This window comes from Vidua macroura, chromosome 2 (genome assembly GCF_024509145.1).
Source record: "Vidua macroura isolate BioBank_ID:100142 chromosome 2, ASM2450914v1, whole genome shotgun sequence".
Lineage (NCBI taxonomy): Eukaryota > Metazoa > Chordata > Aves > Passeriformes > Viduidae > Vidua > Vidua macroura.
This window is the reverse complement of record NC_071572.1, coordinates 72,920,523-72,940,087: the sequence shown is the minus strand read 5'-3', so window position 1 is coordinate 72,940,087 and position 19,565 is coordinate 72,920,523. Positions and strand designations below refer to the sequence as shown.

Sequence of the window (19,565 nt, the reverse complement as noted above, 5' to 3'; positions counted from 1 at the left end):
GATGGAGGATGACAGCCTCCTGCTACTGGCTGAAATGGTGGATTCTCTTAATGACAAAAAGCTCCAGGATTTCCATTTTGAAACACAAGAATATTAAAATGATTGTCATATTTTTTAGTGATTGCTGCTTCTTAATTTTCTTTAAAAACGCACCCTTACTCCCAACCGCGATTCTATATGACAAATGTCTTTTGTCAGCCTATTTTCTGTTGTCTTAGTTTCTGTTCTTGAGGTTGCTTACATGATGCTTCTAGAAGTCAGTAAGATATTGCTGCTCACAGTTGGCATCTAACTTTTCCTGATTGTTATGTAGTTTTCAAATCCTTTTCTTAACAAAATAAAAAAAAGGGGGTTGGCTTGTTAGCTGTGTTGCTTGAAAAGTTTTCTTGGTCTGTGTTATGATTTGCTTGGTTTTTTATCCAAAACGTCAGTAGACCAGGAGTTTTCTTCTTTGTACACTTCATCCTGGAATCACACATTTAGTGTGGTTTTTTTTTTTGACAAGTTATTTTCAAGTATGTCCCCTCTTATTCCTTCATTTTAGAACAGCTTATAATACCTCTGTAGAATGTCACAGAAGCATCTGTCCTACCACATGTGGAGAATGAGGCTATCCTGTTCTATTAAGTATTTAAAGCTTTTGTATTAAGCACTTCTCATTGCAAGGAATGAATGCAGCTTTCACTGTGATAATCTTACACAGTGATTGCAGCAAGCTTTTGATACCTGCTGAATGAAAGTTTTCAAGCTATAATTTTATGAAGGTAACAGGCCAAATCCTGTTTCTCTTTTGCTTGAAGATTCTCATATATTGTTGTTTGTGTATGTCAGGTGAAGTGTTCGAAAACTCTTCATAGCTTATGAGACACACAAATATATCATTCTCTTATTGGGCTGAACAACCTGAACAAAGGCATATGCACATCAATAGATGTGCTAAAAATTCCTTTGCTTTAACATGTGCATGTGCAGAAGCAAAATAAATTTTTTCAATTGGCTAAATCTCCTACTCAGAACTTCAGTTTCTGGAGGCTGTTATTTGTGTCCTTTCCATTACTCCTGAAGATTTTTTTTACATGACTTCAGAAACTTTTTGTTTTCCTCTGGTAGTATCATGTGTAAAAGGAGAGATTTATAATTCTGGGGTCAAGGAAGATCAGAAAAGGAGGGAGGGCAAAATACTGTGTATAAAACATGTGTATGATTGCAGTTCCTTTGTAGTCACTTTGTTCTTGTGTTTGTCCCCATATCTTCCCAAAATTCCTGTACCCAGCATCCTGTCTTGGCACAACTCTTAGGCAATGTGGGTGGTACAGAGGGTGAAGGAGTAGCAAGTCAGTACTGTAGTGCTGAACACGTAATTCAAGCTTCTGTAGAGCATACACTAAAACAGTTGCTGGTAGTGTACAAAACGGAACCCATGATTCATTTTCCTTAGGTAAAAAAATATTTAGGAATTATGTTTCTGAAAAGTCAAAAACTTCTTACTCCCCAGAATATTAAAATGTGTAGAATAGTAGTTGCAAATACAACTTGTGGGTCTGCATGTGCTTGAAAGGGTGAAAATTAAGGTGTAGCAGAAACCAGTGATATTCTCAGGGTTTAGGTGTTTGAATCTATTTTTTTTAATCTAAAATTAGCTAAGTTTAGCTAATTTTAGGATTCTGTTTAATGTTGGGTAGCTAAGTTAACAATTTTTTCCCTGAAAAAACTTCTATGAAAGCAGCTTTGTTTATTATAGTGAAAAACTTGAGTTTACAAATACTCAATTTTGTATAAAGAAAAATAAGTAATGCTTGTGAAGATTGTAGTGTAGTTACCTCTGCGAAAAAAGAGCTTTGAGTGACATAGAAAATGCAGTAATGCTTCAGACTCTGTAGCAACGTTTGTGATCTATGCCAATTCATAGAATGTACCACTCTTATTTTCCTTTGTGTCTTGTGTTGATGGGTTTAATTTTTTTTTTTTTTCCTATTGGAAACTTAGTTTTGGGCAATAGTGGTAGACTAGAAATAATATTAAAGAGCTTAATGCTGTACGTGGGAGTACTCTGGTTCCTTTTAGTTTTGCTTGAGCTTATGCTTCAGTATCTGATCTGTGCCATCAACATCAGTGGGACTGCTTTGTCCTATATGTAAATATGCTTATTTTTAAAAATTCCTTCTTTAATAGGAAGCAGAGATGATGCATTGGTCTTGCATGAGAACTCAATTAATTACTTCCTCAGTGTCACACAACCAGCTATGTATTATTCTGCCTTCATCAAACTATCCTTTGTGTTGATAAATGATACAGTATGCACAGTGTTGGTCCATGCTTCTTAGACTTGACTGTAGTGAGTAGAGTGTAAATATATTGCTATATACATGATTAAATTTGTGTAACAGCAGTGTTTCCAGTGACTTAAAGTGATTTGTAGTAGAAAATACAGTGGTTTGACATTGTTAATTATAATGGGCTTCTGAAATTAATCCTGAATTAAAATAATCCTACTGGGTTTTGGTGGATTGAAACCCACATCAAAATAAACCTTACATTTCCAAATGGAGAATTCTTAACTTTTTATCCTACCCAATTCTCTTGTTCAGTATAGATTTATTTTTCTGTTTCTTACTCGCATAGTCTATATGTATTTTTTGCTCCCATTTCTTGTAAAGTTCTTTAATCTTTATTTTAAAAAATAAAGTCTGTCTCACTTGCGTGCTAGTTGGAGAAGAAGAGCTGATGCTCCAGTCAGTATGATGCTAGGATACAGGAAGCTATTTAAAACAGTTTTATACAGGGCAAGGTACCACCATTCTTCTCATTCAGTTTTCTTGAGGAAGCAGGAAGAGATCCTAAATTTTCTGAACTTTTAGTAGAATTTTCAGAGTCATTTTATAGGCAGAAGATTGATTCCTAAAAGATGTATTATTCCCTCTATATTAGCATTGTAAGTACTCGGACCAGATTTAAGACCTTGTTCTGCAGACACTTAATATTGTGCACAGAAGTAATTAGTCGCAGATGTTAACTCAAGTTCCTTTAATCATCAAAAAAGTCTGAAATAATGCCCATTTTTGATTGTGTTAGTGCATTAAGGCAAATGTGGTTGTATTCTCTTTTACACTGGGGGAGCAGAAGAGATACAAAAGAGATGTGTTTCATAGGGCTGTAGTGATTGAAAACTCTACACTGTTGAACTTTGTGCAACTACTGTTTTTTCTGATGAAGTGGTTTTGTACCCAAATGACATTAAGACACTAAAAACTAAATGAGTCTGCTTATATCTAGTTGAAAATGTATAATTTTGTTTGCTCACTACTAGTGAACATTGTATTAATTGCTGTTGTAGTCTTAAAAAGTATTATTTTTCTTCCTGAAATAGTTGATCTGATTCTTCTGAAAAACCTGTTTCAGCTGATACTGTAAATTGTTTTGCAAAACAAAGAAGTTTCATGTAATCTTAAAATGTTTGCACAGTCTCTATTGACCCTTCTTAGCATTGACAAATGCCTGGCTGCTCTTGTAAGTGCAAGTGTGGAAGTGTTTGTAGAAAACAACTACTATTCATCCCTAGTAAAACTTTAGCTGACTGTACCAGCTGTAGCAGTGCTTCCTGAGCTTGGCACCTTTGTCCTTTTTTAAGTTGTTTTTTGGGATTACATGGCTGCTGTAGACAGAGGTGAGGAACAAGTGCCTCTGCTAATGGTCACACCACTTGACAGATTCTCAAAATAAGTTTTACCAATTCTGTTCATGTAAATATTCATAACATAGGAAGCAAATAATTCCCAAAGGATGATCCCTTACCTGCAAATCTTTTTTTTTTCCTTCTTCCTTCAAAGGCTATACATGTTCCACATTTGATAATGTTAGCTGTATTGTTTTGTTCTTAACTGGAAGGTATGTTTTATTCTTTTTATTATGGTTGTAAAGAAACCCTATGCATTGTCTTTTATGTTAACACTCTTAATTAATAAATTATTAGCATATGAAGATTCATGAAGGTCCTGGCTATATTCCAAAATAAAAAGATACCAAGGAATACTCGATGTCTTCTCGTTTTGTAGAGGACTTCATGAATAACGGATGCGCTTCAACTCTGTACTCCCTTCTGCAAGTTCTGTGTGCCCATTCAATCTATGTTTTTGAAATTCTCTCTAAATATATTTCCCTTAGGATTTTGCTTGTCCTCATACTAGAGCTGTTTCCAAGCCCATACCTAAATTAGAAGACAAAGGAAAACAATTAGGTAGAGACAGTAAAGGAGTAACAAGCAGAAGGCCTCTAATGAGTTGTGTAGAAATCTGTGAATTTAACATGCTGGACATATGGAAATAGACATGTTTTTCGGGTGTGTCTAAGAAAATGCATATCATGAATTACAGTTGCAGGGGAAAAAATACAGAAAGGCAGTCTAAGGATGCCAGTAGTTAAGTGGCTTGTCTTCCTGGTGGAATTGCTGTATGAAAGGAGCACAATCAAGTTCTGAGGGCTTCTAATGGTATGTGTTAAGAAAGACTGAATTTAAAATACTTGGCAACTAAGCAGATAAATTAGGTGTAGTCAGGTTCTAGAAAATGGGACGAATGCCCAGACACTGACAATTGGGACAATGGCAAAGTTTCCACTGCTAAACAAAAGATATGGAAGGAAGATTAAAAGTTAAGTTACAGTTTATTTGCTTTGAAGGTGACACCCAGCTATCTACAAGGAAATGTCAGGGGCTAAGGTTTTGGTTTAAACACAAGACCAGATCTGAAACAGGATCTGTGAGCTTCCATCATGGAGATGAGAAGTCTTGAGAGCAGTGATGAAGGTGCTCTGGGCTGAAAGCCCAGATTCTTGGTCTGAGATTTGGGCTGCAAACAAGATCAGTTAGGGGCATCATTTCTTGCAGAGAGATGGAAGGAAATTTTATTTGAAGAAGATCTGTGTAGACTTTGTGGGAGTATATAGAATTCAAGGAGAGTGTCTGTGTCAGTGAATTCTCCCTTCTCTCTCATTGTCCAAATAAGTTCAATGATTACAGTGAGGAGGACTGGCATCCAGAGTGGTGGCCATGCCCTTGTTGAAGACCAAGGAAGCAAGCTAGTGAAGCCTAAGTTGGTGCAAATAATAGTAAAGGAAGGTAGGAAGATGAAGGAGATCAATACGAAGTGTCTCAGCAAGACGAAAAAAAGCTAAAGCTAGATGGAAAGGGATAGGAGTTGAATAAGGATTATGTCTTGTGTTCCTTTTGTTTGGGGAACAGTGCTCATGTCATATGCAAATCTAACCACTTGCTAGAAATAAATTCTACTGTCATATTTGTCTAAAATAAGCCATTCAATGAATCTGGGGTTTGGGGTAATTTTCTGGGCAATAAATCACAGAATCATAGAGTATCTTGAGTTGGAAAGGACCCATGATCATCAAGGATTGAGTCCACTCCTGGTACTGAGGGGACAACCCCACGAGTCACACCGTGTGCCTGAGAGCGTTTTCCAAATGTTTCTTGAGCTCTGTCAGGCTTGGTGCTGTGACTGCTTCCCTGGGGAGCCTGTTCCAGTGCCCAGCCATCCTCTGGGTGAGGAACCTTTTCTAATATCCAACCCAAATCTCCCCTGACACAAGTTCAGGCCATTTCCTCAGGTCTTATCACTGGTCAGCACACAGAAGAGATCAGTGCCTGCCCCTTCTCTTCCCCTCATGAGGAAGTTGCAGCTTCAATGAGCTCTTCCCTCAGTCTCCTCCTCTCCAGGCTGAGCAGACCAAGTGACCTCAGCTGCTCCTCATATGGCTTCCTCTCCAGACTGTTCACCATCAGAGGATGGCTCTCATTTGGACACTCTCTAATAACTCAATGTCTTTCTTGTAGCACCCAAAACTGCCCCCAGCACTTGAGGTGAGGCTGCCCCAGTGCAGAGCGGAGTGGGACAATCCCCTCCCTTGCCCTGCTGGTGATGCTGTGCCTGATGCAGTGTTGGCCCTCCTGGCTGCCAGGGCACTGCTGATTCAGATTTAACTTACCATTGACCACAATTCCCAGATTCCTTTCCACAGGTTTTGTACATATGGAAAAGTTGTTCAACAATAGTTTTTCAAAGTGTATTAGATATGTTCTCTTCTGATGTCATAATGAACTTTATTAACTCCCTTGGGGAAGAAGGGTTGAAATGGGGAATATTCTGCATTTCAGCATTTCATTCCCAGGCTACCACATAGATGCATAAGTAACTGTATAGTGTGTGCATATAGCACATGTAGGTATTGCTGTTTTCAGTAATACAGTGACCAGGTAGGATACTTGCAGATAACTAAAAGCATAATGTTCTTAAACTAGTTTAGAGTATCAACAATAGACAGTTTGACTTTGTCATTTTTTTAAATAACAAAAACTTTTTCCTACTAAGTTATCATCTATTTACTCTGCCTGTGCTAGAGTTGTAGGCCTGTGTGTCCATCTGCAAGGTTATTTTAAACAAAGGTGAAAATATGTTTAGAAACAGTGCTTTGGACAAACACTGTCAGATGGATGATTTGGGGAAAAAACGTTCTGTTGAAAACATGCATAATATTCTTCTTAAAGTTTGTTTGGAAAATCTTTATAACCAATACTTTGACAGTGTTTTTGATACACTAAAGTTGCCTTCACACCTGTGGAATTAATTTATTTTCCAATAAAAATACTCCTTTCTTACAAGTGATCTCTGACTCAGTTCATTACCTGAAGAAAAAAAAATCAGTCTAATAAATACAACCTTAACTTGCCTTGAAAGAGAAAACTCTTGCTAAGTAACAGCCTCCCAATTAATGGTGGAGCTTCCCTCTTCAGCTGTCACAGACACATACAGCTCTGGTGCTCCTTCATGTGTGTACTTCTGATGTGTCAGAGCAACCCAGCAAATTGGGAGAAAGTGGTAACTTTTGCAGGATGATCATGATGAAAACCAAACATTAGGAAAAAAAATAATCAGGCCTCTTTTTCTGTACATGCTTGACAGTAATACAGCCATGCATGCAGTAAGGGTGATCCAGCAAGAACAAACCCCAGCACAACTGCTCTGTTCTTCAGTTCTTCCTCTTTCAGACTCCAATCATGTGAGGGGCAGTATATGTATCTTCATGCCTCTTGTATGCCATGAATGCATATTCACCAGATACTGAGGGAAAGTAATGGGGTTGCGATATGTGGGATTATTATAAAACAGTGTATACTGAAAGACTGGAGTAACATCTTGCAGTTAATGTGCAAAATGTTGTGCTGACTCTCAAACTTTTTCTTTTTTGTTTTAATTATTACCTATTTTTTTTTTCCACTGTCTCTGAAAGTAGCCTCTGTTTGACGATCAAGCATGGTCAAAGGGTAAAAGTTCACGATTTCCACACAGGAGGTTATTTCTGAGTGATAGGCTTACACAAATATTTATGTCCTCTAACAGTTGTCTATCCATCTGCTGAAATTCCAAATGATAATAAACTGTGTGTCCTTTTGGTATAGTAAGCCAGTGGCCTACTTTTTAGTGTCAAGAACAGTTGCTGGTGGCCTGTTAGCTTTTCTTGACTCTGTTCTAATTTTTATTTCTGTTTTTAAAATCTTGACTCTCACAAAGAAATTTGAACAAATTTTTAGAGGGTTTTTTTTAGTTTGCTTTCTAAAGAGCCTGTTGTGTCACAGCAGATAGGAAAGACTTTTGTTGAAAGTCATTGTCTTGACAAGTGAGGCTTGGTAGCTGTTCAGAAGACTTGCTACTGCGTGCATAATTAAAGCACATTAAGTTCCAGTTGGTGATTTGGGTGTCAAGCGTTATAATTTGTGGTCTTCTCTGAATGATATTTAGGCAGCTCGTGGACACTTTGAGAGCATACAGTGTTCCTGCATAGGCAGCTGCAATAACTCATTGCAGTGATTGTTTAAAAAACTTGCACCTGTTTCTAGTTTCAGATTCTAACTATTAGATCTATTTCTGGTTCTTCTTGGCAAAAGCAGTCTAGTCACAGGTTATTTTAATAACATTGCTTGCTTTAAAGTAGCTACTGCTGTAGTTGCATGGTACTTGAACCTCTCTTGAGACTCTTGAATAAGCTTTAGGGATGACTACAAGAAAGTAGCTTTCTCTTAGATAAGGTTTGGAAGAGTTACTCAAAATACTTTAAATTTTAAGAGTTTACTTATGCTGCTTGGAAGCGAGGGTGGGATACCGAAACAGTTTGACAGGTTTTGGTATATGTGTTTATGCTGGGATTCTCTCCAGTCTTATATTTTTAGATTGATCCTTCTGAGGTCTCTAATTATGAATATTTTATTATAGTGCTCTCTGCAGGTACTAAATTGTTGCTTACTCTTTCCTCTGCTGGCCAGGGAGCTTGTTGGTGATTTGAGGGGGTGTCAGCTGCTCACACATAATCAGTCTTCTCATTCTCTTAACTTTATTCTGTATTTTCACTTAATTCTTTTTGCTTAAGAGCTCAGAAGAAACATGTGGTATTGTTATTTAGGGGTGTAATTATTCTTCTATCAGGGTCTTATACTTGAATACATTTAAAAATATGTCTTCAGCTGGCATGTAGAATATGACCTATCATGTAGCTCATGCTGTCCATCATTGGTAATTGCACAGAGAATATGTGTCTGCAGAAGAAGCTCTTGTGCTATCTCCTGTAAACTCCCTCAAATACCTGTTGACCTTTCTCTTCATCTTACTGTTTGTTTATCTCAAAATGTCACTTCCTGGAAGAAAGGCTTTGAGCTGATCATACAGTTAGCATTGGGATTTTTCATCTCTATTGAGTCTTTATTTTCTTCTGAGTGACTGAAGGAAAGCAGACTGTGCCATTCAAACTTTCGTAATCACTCTAATTGGATATAGTGCTCTAGAAATGAACAGCTTTTGTATGTTTATACAGTGGTTCCTGCAGTGTAGACAGATGTGAGTTCAAAACCTGTTTTCCAATTTATGGCTGCTTCATGCAGTTTGAATCTAGAAACATGAAGTTGGTAGAGTGATGGAGCTTACATTATGGTTGTTGTATGCAGCACCTGGAACTGAAAACTTAAAAAAGGTAAAAGGAAAATCTTCCTGGCACTTGATATTGATGGTGCAAAGTTGTGAAGGTGCACAAAGCACATCAGCCATGACTCATTTCAGTGAATCAGCCTCACTGTAACTACTCAAACTTCATAAATCTTTTTCACACAGGGAGTTGTATTTAGGCACTTCCAAGTTAACCATGTGTTTTACCAAACATATTTCTATTTATCAATTAAGCAATAAGGTTAGTGTAAATATACCTTGACCAGCTTTTTATTAAGGTCTGATATACACTGTTACCTTTTCCCCCATAAAAATGCAGTTATTTCAAGGATGGTTGATCCTTTGCAAAAAGAATTTCAATATCTATGAGCAAAATGTTAGTGACTTTAGTCAGAAAGTAAAGACTGTTACTTGCCTACAGATACTGAATTTTGAATATGAGAAATGTACGTGCAAAACACATTATTCCCACACTGAAGTATTTTGACTCTTAACCGTTCAGTAACATTTCAGATTTCTCATTCTCTGTCAAGCACCTCTTTGGCTCCTTTACATCATGCTGTCTCTTGGGGAGAACATGACTGTGGGAACGATGTCTTGTTCTGGCAATCTCATTCTCTCTAGTTGCATCTTATGCAGAGCCCTCTGCTAGCCTTGGAAAAACTTTCCAAAGCTTCAAATCTTCCACGTGGTAGAAAGTTTTGTCTGCTTTTGTTATTGCTATTTGAGCATGATATTGCTGCCACGACAGAGTGTGAGTAGCTTTTGCAGGAACACAAGGAAGTTATTTTCTCATATAAGTGGGTCATAGTAGAAGTAAAAGTTATCCTAAATGGTATTACTTGTTTTCTCTCCTTAGAATAGTGTTTTTCTGCTTTGGAAGTTTTTTCTTTGCTTGTCAGTTAAGGGAGAGAGGCACTGATACCGTTAGACAGTATTAATGATTTTGGATTTGACAGTCAAATTGAGGAGCTCAGTCCTTTGTTTTTTTATTATTTGGAAGAAATATGGCTGTGGTGTGAATCATATTGAGAAAAGTGGCTGAAGAACTTCAGTTTGAAAGTGTTTCCATCAGTGCATCTATTAAAATGTTGCTTTGTATTCTTAGTACTGATATATTGAAGGTAATAATGCTGCTATAATTTATTTTAAATGTGAATCTAATAGTACTTTGGAAAAATGTAAGGGCTAATAAAGTGCTCTTTGTGTAACAGTGCATTTTTTTACCTAATGCTTGTTTTAAATGCCTACAACTTTTTTTGGCTTACATTAGTCATTGAGCAACTCTGTTTTTTAAAGAAGCTTGAAAAGGTGGTGCTATATTGAGAGTCTGATGTGTGTGTTTCTGATGCCTTGAAATCTTTTAGACTGGAATGGGCCATTTTTGTCTGTTGTTAGAATAACCTCTTTAAGCCAAGCTTTAGAACACTACTCTTTGTTCTCTGTGCAAATCTTAAAACCTTAACTGATCATTAAAGATCACACTGTAAGATAACTGCTTAAAATCAAGACAATGTTGGTCTTGTTGAAAGTGAATTTCAAAATCTAAATCATGTTTTAGTAAAAGCTCTTATGCTCCTAAATGGCTTTATAATTAATTCTCCTTTTAGGACTGGTGGTTTAAGGGCTGTATTGATTGGAACAATGAGTTGTGAATTTAAGGGAAAACATGCTGTGGTGGGGGTTTTTAATAAATGAAGTGGCTGGTTTTTTTGGGTGTTGTTTTTTTTTGTTTTTTTTTGGTTTTTTTTTTTTTTTTTTTTTTGTTTTTTTTTTTTTTTTTTGGGTTTTTTTTTTTTTTTTTTTTTTTTTTTTTTTACAATTTATTTATTTTGGAGAAAGTGAAGAACAGCCCTTCTGATTTCTTAAAATATTATTGAATAATTGCTAGATGTGCCTCTGCACGCATCCTGTAATTGAAGTAGAGCTCTCTAAATTCTTGAGTGGAAAAGCAAAGGTGCTAAGACAATCTAAAAAATTCCTATGATAAATTTTTCTACAATAATGTTGTGGATGTGTGTGGTGTTCTTTTGGGGTTCCTGGCAAAAATAGTGTAGGACAGTGCACTAACACAAATCAATAAACTTGTCTGAATTGTTAGAATTCCTTAAAGAAAACTAGCTTAAGAGGTGGCTTCTGTTGAAGCTGCAGTTTGTTTGTAAGCAATATGTTTTTAGTAATGAGATGCTGACTAGTATTTGTGTCTCTAGAGAAGAAGAGGAACGTCTGAGAAATAAGATCCGAGCAGATCATGAAAAGGCTCTGGAAGAAGCTAAGGAGAAATTGAAGAAATCACGGGATGAGATTCAAGCTGAGATTCAGACAGAAAAGAACAAAGTAGTGCAAGAATTGAAAAAGAAAGACAGCAAGCCACTGCCCCCTGTTCCTTTACCAAACCTGATAGGGATAAACAGTGGAGAACCAGCAGACCTGGATATCCGAGAGAAGAGGAACAAAATTAAAGAGGTAAAAATGATGATGATGATAATAATGATGTGGTCCTACCCATTCTTGTGTCTGACAGCAGTTATTTATATGGCATTTAGTTGCTGTGATTTATGTTAAAAAGGAAAAACAGATCTACAAATCATGTAGTAAACTAAAAGTGCACAAGTAGTAACGAGTGTCAGCATTATTGCATGGTTTTTTTCCTGGTGTTGGAGTATTAATATTTCACTGGATAACAACTTAAAAATTATTTAAAGAAATTTCTTCAGCTTAGTGGTATGGATTCGAAGTGAGTTTGTCATTAACACATGGAAGAGTAACAAGTGCATCTTTAAAGTAGAGCATGACTTTGTGAGTTTCCTTTGAAAGAATGAGATATCTTACTGTGTCACAGGATATTTTTAGATGTTAAAACATTAAATTGAAAAGATAAGGAAAAAGAAGACCTGCAGCTAATATCTGAAAATTACCAAGTTACCACTTTTCAAAATGCATTTTAAATGGGTTTTAAAAATTGAGTAAATTTAAATAGATTGAATGTTTTACAGGTAGATGAGACAAACTAAGATCTTTGCTTAGGCTTTTGGTTCTGTGGCAACTTATGCTATGGGAATTGCTCTTTGTGGTTTTATCCTCTCCACTACTGGTTTGCTGTGAGATTCATTGCCCCTTTTTGTCCAGGCAATGCCAGTTTCCTATTACTATTGGCAGACATTTCTCTGAGTCTGATCTTCTAACTAGTGTGGCAGGAACACTGTACAGCCTCATTATTCTTTTTCTTTCCTGCACTCTGATGAGTTTTATGTCAGAAAATCAGTTCAGCAAAGCAGGAATGGTTCAGGCCAGACGCAGATAAGTGCTGACTCTGTTACTAAACAATGTCCAGGACAATAGCACTTAGTATTTACAGATAGATCTACTTTTAAATTGTAATCTGAGTTTAGTTAGCTTATAAAACCAAAAAGAAATCTGTCATACACCTGTCCTTGTCATAGGAAAGAGTTGTAGATGAATTATGCGCCATTCTGTGGGTAGATCACCCAAGCTGGAATTTTCCTTTGAATACTAATGATGGTTAGATGGAATCAATGCTTATAAAGTAATGAGCAGCTGGTTATTATACATGAGTGATGCAGTGTGGAGCTGTATCGCTATTTGTAGTAGTTACTCCATACAGAGCCCTGTTACAATCTGGATATCTGAAGTGGCAAATCCTTTCCTGCAAGATGTGCCTGTTAGTGATTACTGCAGAAGTACTTTTGCCTAGGAAGTTGTGTCTGGAATACTGGACCTCCTTGACCCTGCTTCGTTAGGGCTGCTTCCCGAAGAACAGAATTGAATTGTGGATTTGAAAAGGCTCTGCTAGTTTGTCTGCAAACATTTTGAGTGAGACTATATAGAGCAGTTTGCTTTTCTAAATGCTTTTGTAGGGTGAACAGTGAATGGGATGGTTGTCAACACTTCTTAATGTTTACTACAGATTACTGTAGCAAAATACCTTTGAGTGGATTTAATGCATAGAATGAAATTGAGTTTACCAAGTAATGCAAAATTATTGAGCACAGCTAACAGTGAAGAAGTAGCTGGAAGAAATAATCAACCAAACTTCTTATAGACCAAGTCTGGAATTGGAGTGGTGGTTGAAAATTAGTATTTGCATTTCTGAGGTTGTTTGGTCGGAGTGTAGACTGAAAGATAGTAAGCTCTAGGTTAGTATGCAATGGCAATTTTCTTGGTCTCATGAAAAAGTAGCAAAATTTGGACCATTCCTGCTGTCTAAACCTGGAGGTATAGCAAATTCTAAGAAACTCAGGGTAGTTTGTAAGAATCACCAGGTGGTGATCCTTAGCTGCAGTTGCCACACTGTGGTAAAAGGCTTACTCTTTTTTTTTATGATCAGCCTACGTGTGAGTCACACTGACAAGCTGTTTTTCTATTGCATAACTTGTTGATGACTACTATTATGGTTTCTGAAGTGTAGCTTTTCATTACCAGACCGTAGGTTTTTGTGGAACTCTGTTTTAAGTGGTTAGGTCCTTCAGTTAGGATAATAATGCCTTTGTCTTGAGCAGTTTTCACTTGTGCGCACACTGTGCTTGTAACAGCCCAGGATCACGGGAGCATGACTGAAAATTCTTTGTTATATGAATTGCCTTCATTGACTCAGCCATGCTACTACTGTAGCTACCAGGTGATCTCCAGAATTCTTAATTTTTGTATCACGCAGGGCAGGAGATTGTCACTTCTACAGCTAGATGTGTGAAGGCATAGAACACTGCAGTGGGAGGTCTGCTAGGGAGAAAGGATAAATGGTAATGCTGAGGAGCCATTGATGGAACAATGTGGCTGAGATTAAAACATATATTAATAGTGTCAAATGAATAATATTTTATCTGAAGCCTGTTTTTGACAGCATCACATGTCTCAGAGAAGACAGCAGTGATTTCAGAGATATGAAGTGCATTTTGAAATACGTTCATCACTGAGGTCCTCCCTCACTGTTTTATGTAACCAGTGTAGACTAATACAAATAATTTTTGTAGATAGAGACTTAGGAGAAAATAAGAACAAGTTCCAGGAGACAATATCTCTAATGTAGGTCCACGAATTATATATATTAAAAAATATAGATATAAATTTTGACGTTAGACATTATGATTGCCTGGATTGAGACCTGAAAAACAGCTCAGGGAAGCTGCTGGCTTTTTGGAGGCTGCACATCTGGCTTCAAAATTCCTGGTGATCTCAAGACAGCATTTGACCTGCTTTGGTTTACTGTGAATTGTCCTGATACATATTTGAGGAACTTCATTCTCAAAGAACAGCTATAGACTGTTCCAATTCACAAAATTAATGATGCTATACAGCCTATTTCACCTCCTATCAAATGGTGAAAAACTGTAGAGAATTGGATGGAATGATGGGGGCTGTTTGTAACACACATGAGTCTTTACATTAGGGAGAAAGGCTGGAAAATTTTCAAATGAGGATTCAGTTTCTATTATATTTGCAGAAAATATATTACCAGTTTTTCTTTCCAAATCGCAACTTGATGAAGGCTGTTTTTTTAACATCTCTTTATAAGAAGTGGTTTGGCAGTAGATAATATTTTAAAAAGGCATGTTTTGATTTTAGAAAAAAGTGCATATAAAAGTAAAAAAGAATTTCTGTAATGCTCTTAAGAGAGCTTTGCAAAACATTTGAAAGCCTTATATAATAGGAATCTTTGCTGAACACAGAGAAGCTTCTTAAGGTCAAGGAATACAACTGGGAGCAGAATCTGCATCTTACTGGGTTTTTTTTTTTTGTGTGTCATTTGGTTCTGATAATTATATATAGTGTTACATTGTATTCTCAAGTTTAATTTACAAAATTGTATAATCTGTCTGTATTCTTCTAAGAAGCTATCAATTATTTCAACAAGGAGAATTCACGAGTTGGCTGATTATTTTAGATGCACAGTGACAACTCTGAGAAGTAAAGGTTTTCCACTTGCTTAACAAGTGCTTTATAGCACTTCTCTGGCATGTTAGCTTGCTGTTCAGGCTTTTAAAAGATGCTGTGGTGTTTAATTAACTGGTACTTTAAGAACAAACACATTGAAAATTCTTCTTGCTGCTACACTTTAGCTTTGTATTCATATTTTGGCTTTTTGTACTATGTAGAAGAAAAATATTGAAAAGAGAAAATCTTTTTTTTTAAGATTGTAAGTGCAACTTTTATAATTTTACAGCAAGGCTTTAAGATGTGTATTTCCATTGTGGTTAATGCAGAGAAATTAAGAACAAATCCTGTCTTTTGGAAGTCATTGGCTTCCTTTCCAGGTTAAATTAGTTATAAATTGGTTGAGCACTTGGAATTTTGGCACTTAATTTCCATTATTGTACTCTTTAAAGGTGTTCAGAGTATTTTTTTTTCTTTCAGTTTCAATGTCATCATTACGTAGTGCAATGAGGTCTATAGTGAGTTTTATTTCCATGGGAAGGTAAATTTTACCCAGTCAAAAAGGAAAATTTTGTAGTTCTTTTCACCCTATTCAGGGTTCATGTTTTCTTTAATTTCAGCCTAAGGCGTCACAGTATTATTGTACTGCCAGCACTCATTTAGGATACTTGTTAGAATAGTGTATTTCATCCAATAATGGTCCTAATCCTATGCAGGTGATCCTTCCTCTCTGCTCAGCACTGATGAGGCCACACCTGGAGTCCTTTGTTCAATTTTGTACTCCCCAGTATGACAGAGGAGCATTGTTGGAGAGGGTCCAGTGAGAGACCACAAATATGCTTAAGGGTCTGGAGAGTCTCTCATCTGAGCAAAGGATGAGGCAACTGGGCTGACAAGAGAGGGAATCTTGCAAAATACCTGGAGGGAGGATGCAGGGAAGACAGAACCAGGCTCTTTTCAGTGATTCCCAGTGGCAGGCACAAAGGGTGTGGGCTTACACTGAAACACCGGAAGGAAGCTGCATCTGAACATCACAAAGCATTGTTTATTGTGAGGGTGGCCAAGCACTGGAGTTGGTTGCCTAGAGATTGTGGAGTTTACCTCCTTGGAAATGACTGGGAATGGGCAGCTTGTTTAAAATTACCCTACTTGAGCAGGGAGGTGGGACCAGATACCCTCCAGAGGTCCCTTCCAACCTCAACTGTTCTGAGGTAGGATGATGTTTGTTGACTAAGCCTGTCAGCTGGAAGACAGCTTCTCCAGAATGTTACATGAGTGCACATGGTAAACTTAACAGCTAAATAATAATGCAATAGGTTTCAGATAGATTGGGAAATCTGAATTCTCTGGAGCTTCTGTTCTATTACTTGTTTTTTGTTGTGATATGCAGTCGTGTAATTATACAGTGCTAATTGTAAATACACTTTTTTAAACTGAGCTCAAAAGAGGTGTGGTGTCCACAGAGGTACGGTAGAGTTATGAAGTGACTGAAGCTGCTGGCTGTACTGTTCTTGCTTGTGCAGTTTAAAAGCTCTTATTTTAATGAGATGGGATGGCAAGGTGGTATCTTTCTGATAAGCTGTTCTCAACACAGCAAAATTCTGGTTCTGTTCCTGTGTGTCACAGCTTTCTGGTAAGAAAAAAAAAAAAAAAGGCGGAGAAGATATTTAAACAAAAGTTATTGTGAAATGGACATCCAGGAAGTAGAGGCACCGAGGCACCAGAGTTAAAAGTCATTGAATAATAGGATAGTTTGGGTTGGACTAGTTGACCTTTAAAGGTCCCTTCCAACTTGAAGTTCATTTGTGACATATGACACTGTAGAAAGAGTTAAGTTTGGATGCTTTGCACAAGTGAGGAACAAGTCTGTCTGGGAAGCTGGGGATGTGCTGATTTGAGTTCTTTTGCCAGTAAACTTCCCTCAGCAAAACTTTCCATTTATACTCTTTTAAAATTAGAGTTGTAATATATTGCCTGTTTGAAGGGAAGGTAGGAAGTTAATTTCTTTAATATTAGTGGAGGCAATGTCAGAAGTACTTACAGATAGGTGCCAAGAAGAAAAGTGATTAAAATGTATTTTCATCATGGTCTCTGGATGATACTCAAGAGGCTGCTAATACTGTTGGGAAGTAACAGGCTGTTTTATAAGCAGCAAAACTTACAGTTTCCTATGGATTTTTGACCTATATCCCCTTATACCACCCTCTGCTCATCATGCACTTGTTGCTGTGAATATCCTCTTACCTTCCTGTTTGACTGCATGAATTGCAGTGTGTTCTGTGCCTTCTTTAGAGCTACTGGTGTGCTAAATGCTGTCCCCCTGAATGAATAAAGGGTTGAATTATAACTGCTTTTGTCTCAGTCAGGGTAGTAATTTGTGTCGGTCTGGCTTATCTAGCCACGGATATTTTTTCTTTTCCTCAACACAAAAAGTAGACTATCTGGTTCCTCCATGTCTTTAAAATCAAGTGTGAAATTAGAAAATGGATTATAAGGCTACTGTAAATGTATGTGTCAAATGATGGATGTACAGACAGCAAGATTGCATAAGCCTCATTCTTTTAAGAAATTGGGCTAAAAATAGTAAGTGTCCCTATACCTGAGTTCTAATTTGTGTGCTTATTGAGAAAAGAGCTGTGTAGAAGGAAGAATTACTTAATCATCCAGAGATCTTTTCATGCTGCCTAAGTCCTCTTTTCATAGTTACTATTCATACAACTTTCAGAGCTAATTTCATTTATTGTTTCTAATTGCAGTATTTCTGATCTAGCCAAATAGGCTGCCTTCTGTGACTAGGGGAACTTCTTTTGAAAATCTAAAACCAATTTAGAACAATTTCATTATTGCTGACACTTTACAGTCTTTGTTTTCTTGGTCAAATTTACTCGGACTTCTAGTTGGTTGCAGCATCAGTTTGTAATAATCCATGCCTGTTAAGGGTTTTGCACTCTATTTTGTAGCTCACTGCTCCTGACTTGCATTCCTTCAGTTATTTCCTGAAAGTGAAGGACATAATTATCATCACCCAACCTTTTCAGTATTTAAGGTAATACTCCCTGCACTGTGAATGTTTGTATAAAATCCATACACACACATTTTATATATGTGTGTGCGTATAAAAATCCCTTTGTATCTATACACATGTGTACACACATACATTGTTTATTAGTTGGTTTTGTTTGCACACTATTTGCATTCTCTGTGTTCTGGGTTTTCCAAAGTAATTTGACAAGTTGAGAACAGGTAAGTTGGCTTTCAGTTAGTTTCACTACACTCTTTTAATGCTTATCTTAATTTTACTGAATTAGTGAAATCTGTAAATTAAGGATAAAATCTTTTTGGTTGAGTCTGTTGGTAAACTAGTTTTTCATTTATATATTAGAATGAATTTTGTTCAGTTGGTACTTTGGCCAGTACAGACATGTTAGGAGTGGCCCTGAACAAAGCTGTGCCCCAGCTCATTGGAATGATTTTATAAAGAACTCATTTTACATTTGTTAAATCAATCATTTATGTCTGTGAGAAGCTTTGCAGCTCGGTGTATTTATTTTACTGGAATAGAAGAATGGAAATAAAACTCATAGTGTGCAGCTTCATTTGCAATATTTCTGCTGCACATACTGGATATGTTGATTTGATTCGTAACTTAAAATGTGCTGCTCATGAAGAATGCAAGTTTTTGTTTGAGGATATGTTAAAAATTAATCAATTTAGTCAAGTTGTGGAAATTACAGAATTCTCCAGTGCTCATGCAGTGTTGGAAGCATGTTAAAAATTCAGGAAGGTGTTCATTATTAAAGATATCTTTTTTCCAGACCATTGTGAGAAGAACCCGTCTTTCAACAATAAATTAACACATTTGCAGTATTTAAAACTCATAAATGCAAATTAAAATCAAAGAACTATGGAAATATTTCACTTACCTGATATTATCAGTCAAACAAAAATGAGCAAAACTCCAGGTAAATTTTTTATCTTCAGAACTGGGTAAATTAAAAAATTCAATGAGATCTAGTTGACCTTACTGCTATTTTTTTTTTAATTTTGTATTTTTTATGCCATTTATTCCTATGAAACAGAAATGCTGGTTGTAAAAATCATGAATTACAGCTACATTGAAGAGCTCTCTGTTTTAAATTACACATGATCTATTATACAAGTGACAATAGGTGTGTTTTCAGCTATGGAGACTTTAATTAGAAAGCCAGAGCATCCTGTTATGTTCTTGTTAGTCATCTTTACATAATTTCTCCTGTAGTCCCCTCTGTGTTTGCTGGAGCAGCTCCATAGAATATATGCCATTGTGTTCTTAACATCCAGTTTTCCTGATGGTGTTAGCTCTCAAGTATTGATAGTAATGATGTCACTGATACACAGTGTGAGCTACTGGTAGTTGATGTGTAACCTCTCACAGTGCCATTATTCCATTAAGACAGAGACCATCTGCATACAATACTGAGCTACCTGAAACTCCCTACAGTTCACTCTAATTAGTTTGCTTTGAGGTTTGGATTCCTGATTTGCATCGCTGGCATCTATTCTTATTTTCTGCTTTGTTACCAGAGGAATAGTGGCTAACAAGGCATCAGTTTTGGAAAGGGATTCAAGAGGAAACCAAAGCACTGCAGAACCCTGTACCTGCTGAATGAACTGCCGATTACCAGAAACCAGAAC

At 36.7% G+C, this 19,565-nt stretch overlaps 1 protein-coding gene across 5 annotated transcripts in view; it reads left to right on the top strand.

Moving 5' to 3' along the window:
* Nucleotides 1-19,565, top strand: part of MAN1A2 (mannosidase alpha class 1A member 2) — a 143,991-nt gene that overhangs the window by 18,899 nt on the left and 105,527 nt on the right. For all 5 annotated transcript variants that reach the window (XR_008436046.1, XM_053972127.1, XM_053972128.1 and 2 more), the window contains exon 2: nucleotides 11,210-11,465. Coding sequence is in view for 4 of the 5 variants with exons in the window: in XM_053972127.1 (XP_053828102.1) it covers nucleotides 11,210-11,465 (256 nt within the window). In the remaining variant the exon portion in view is untranslated. The remainder of the gene's footprint in view (nucleotides 1-11,209; nucleotides 11,466-19,565) is intronic.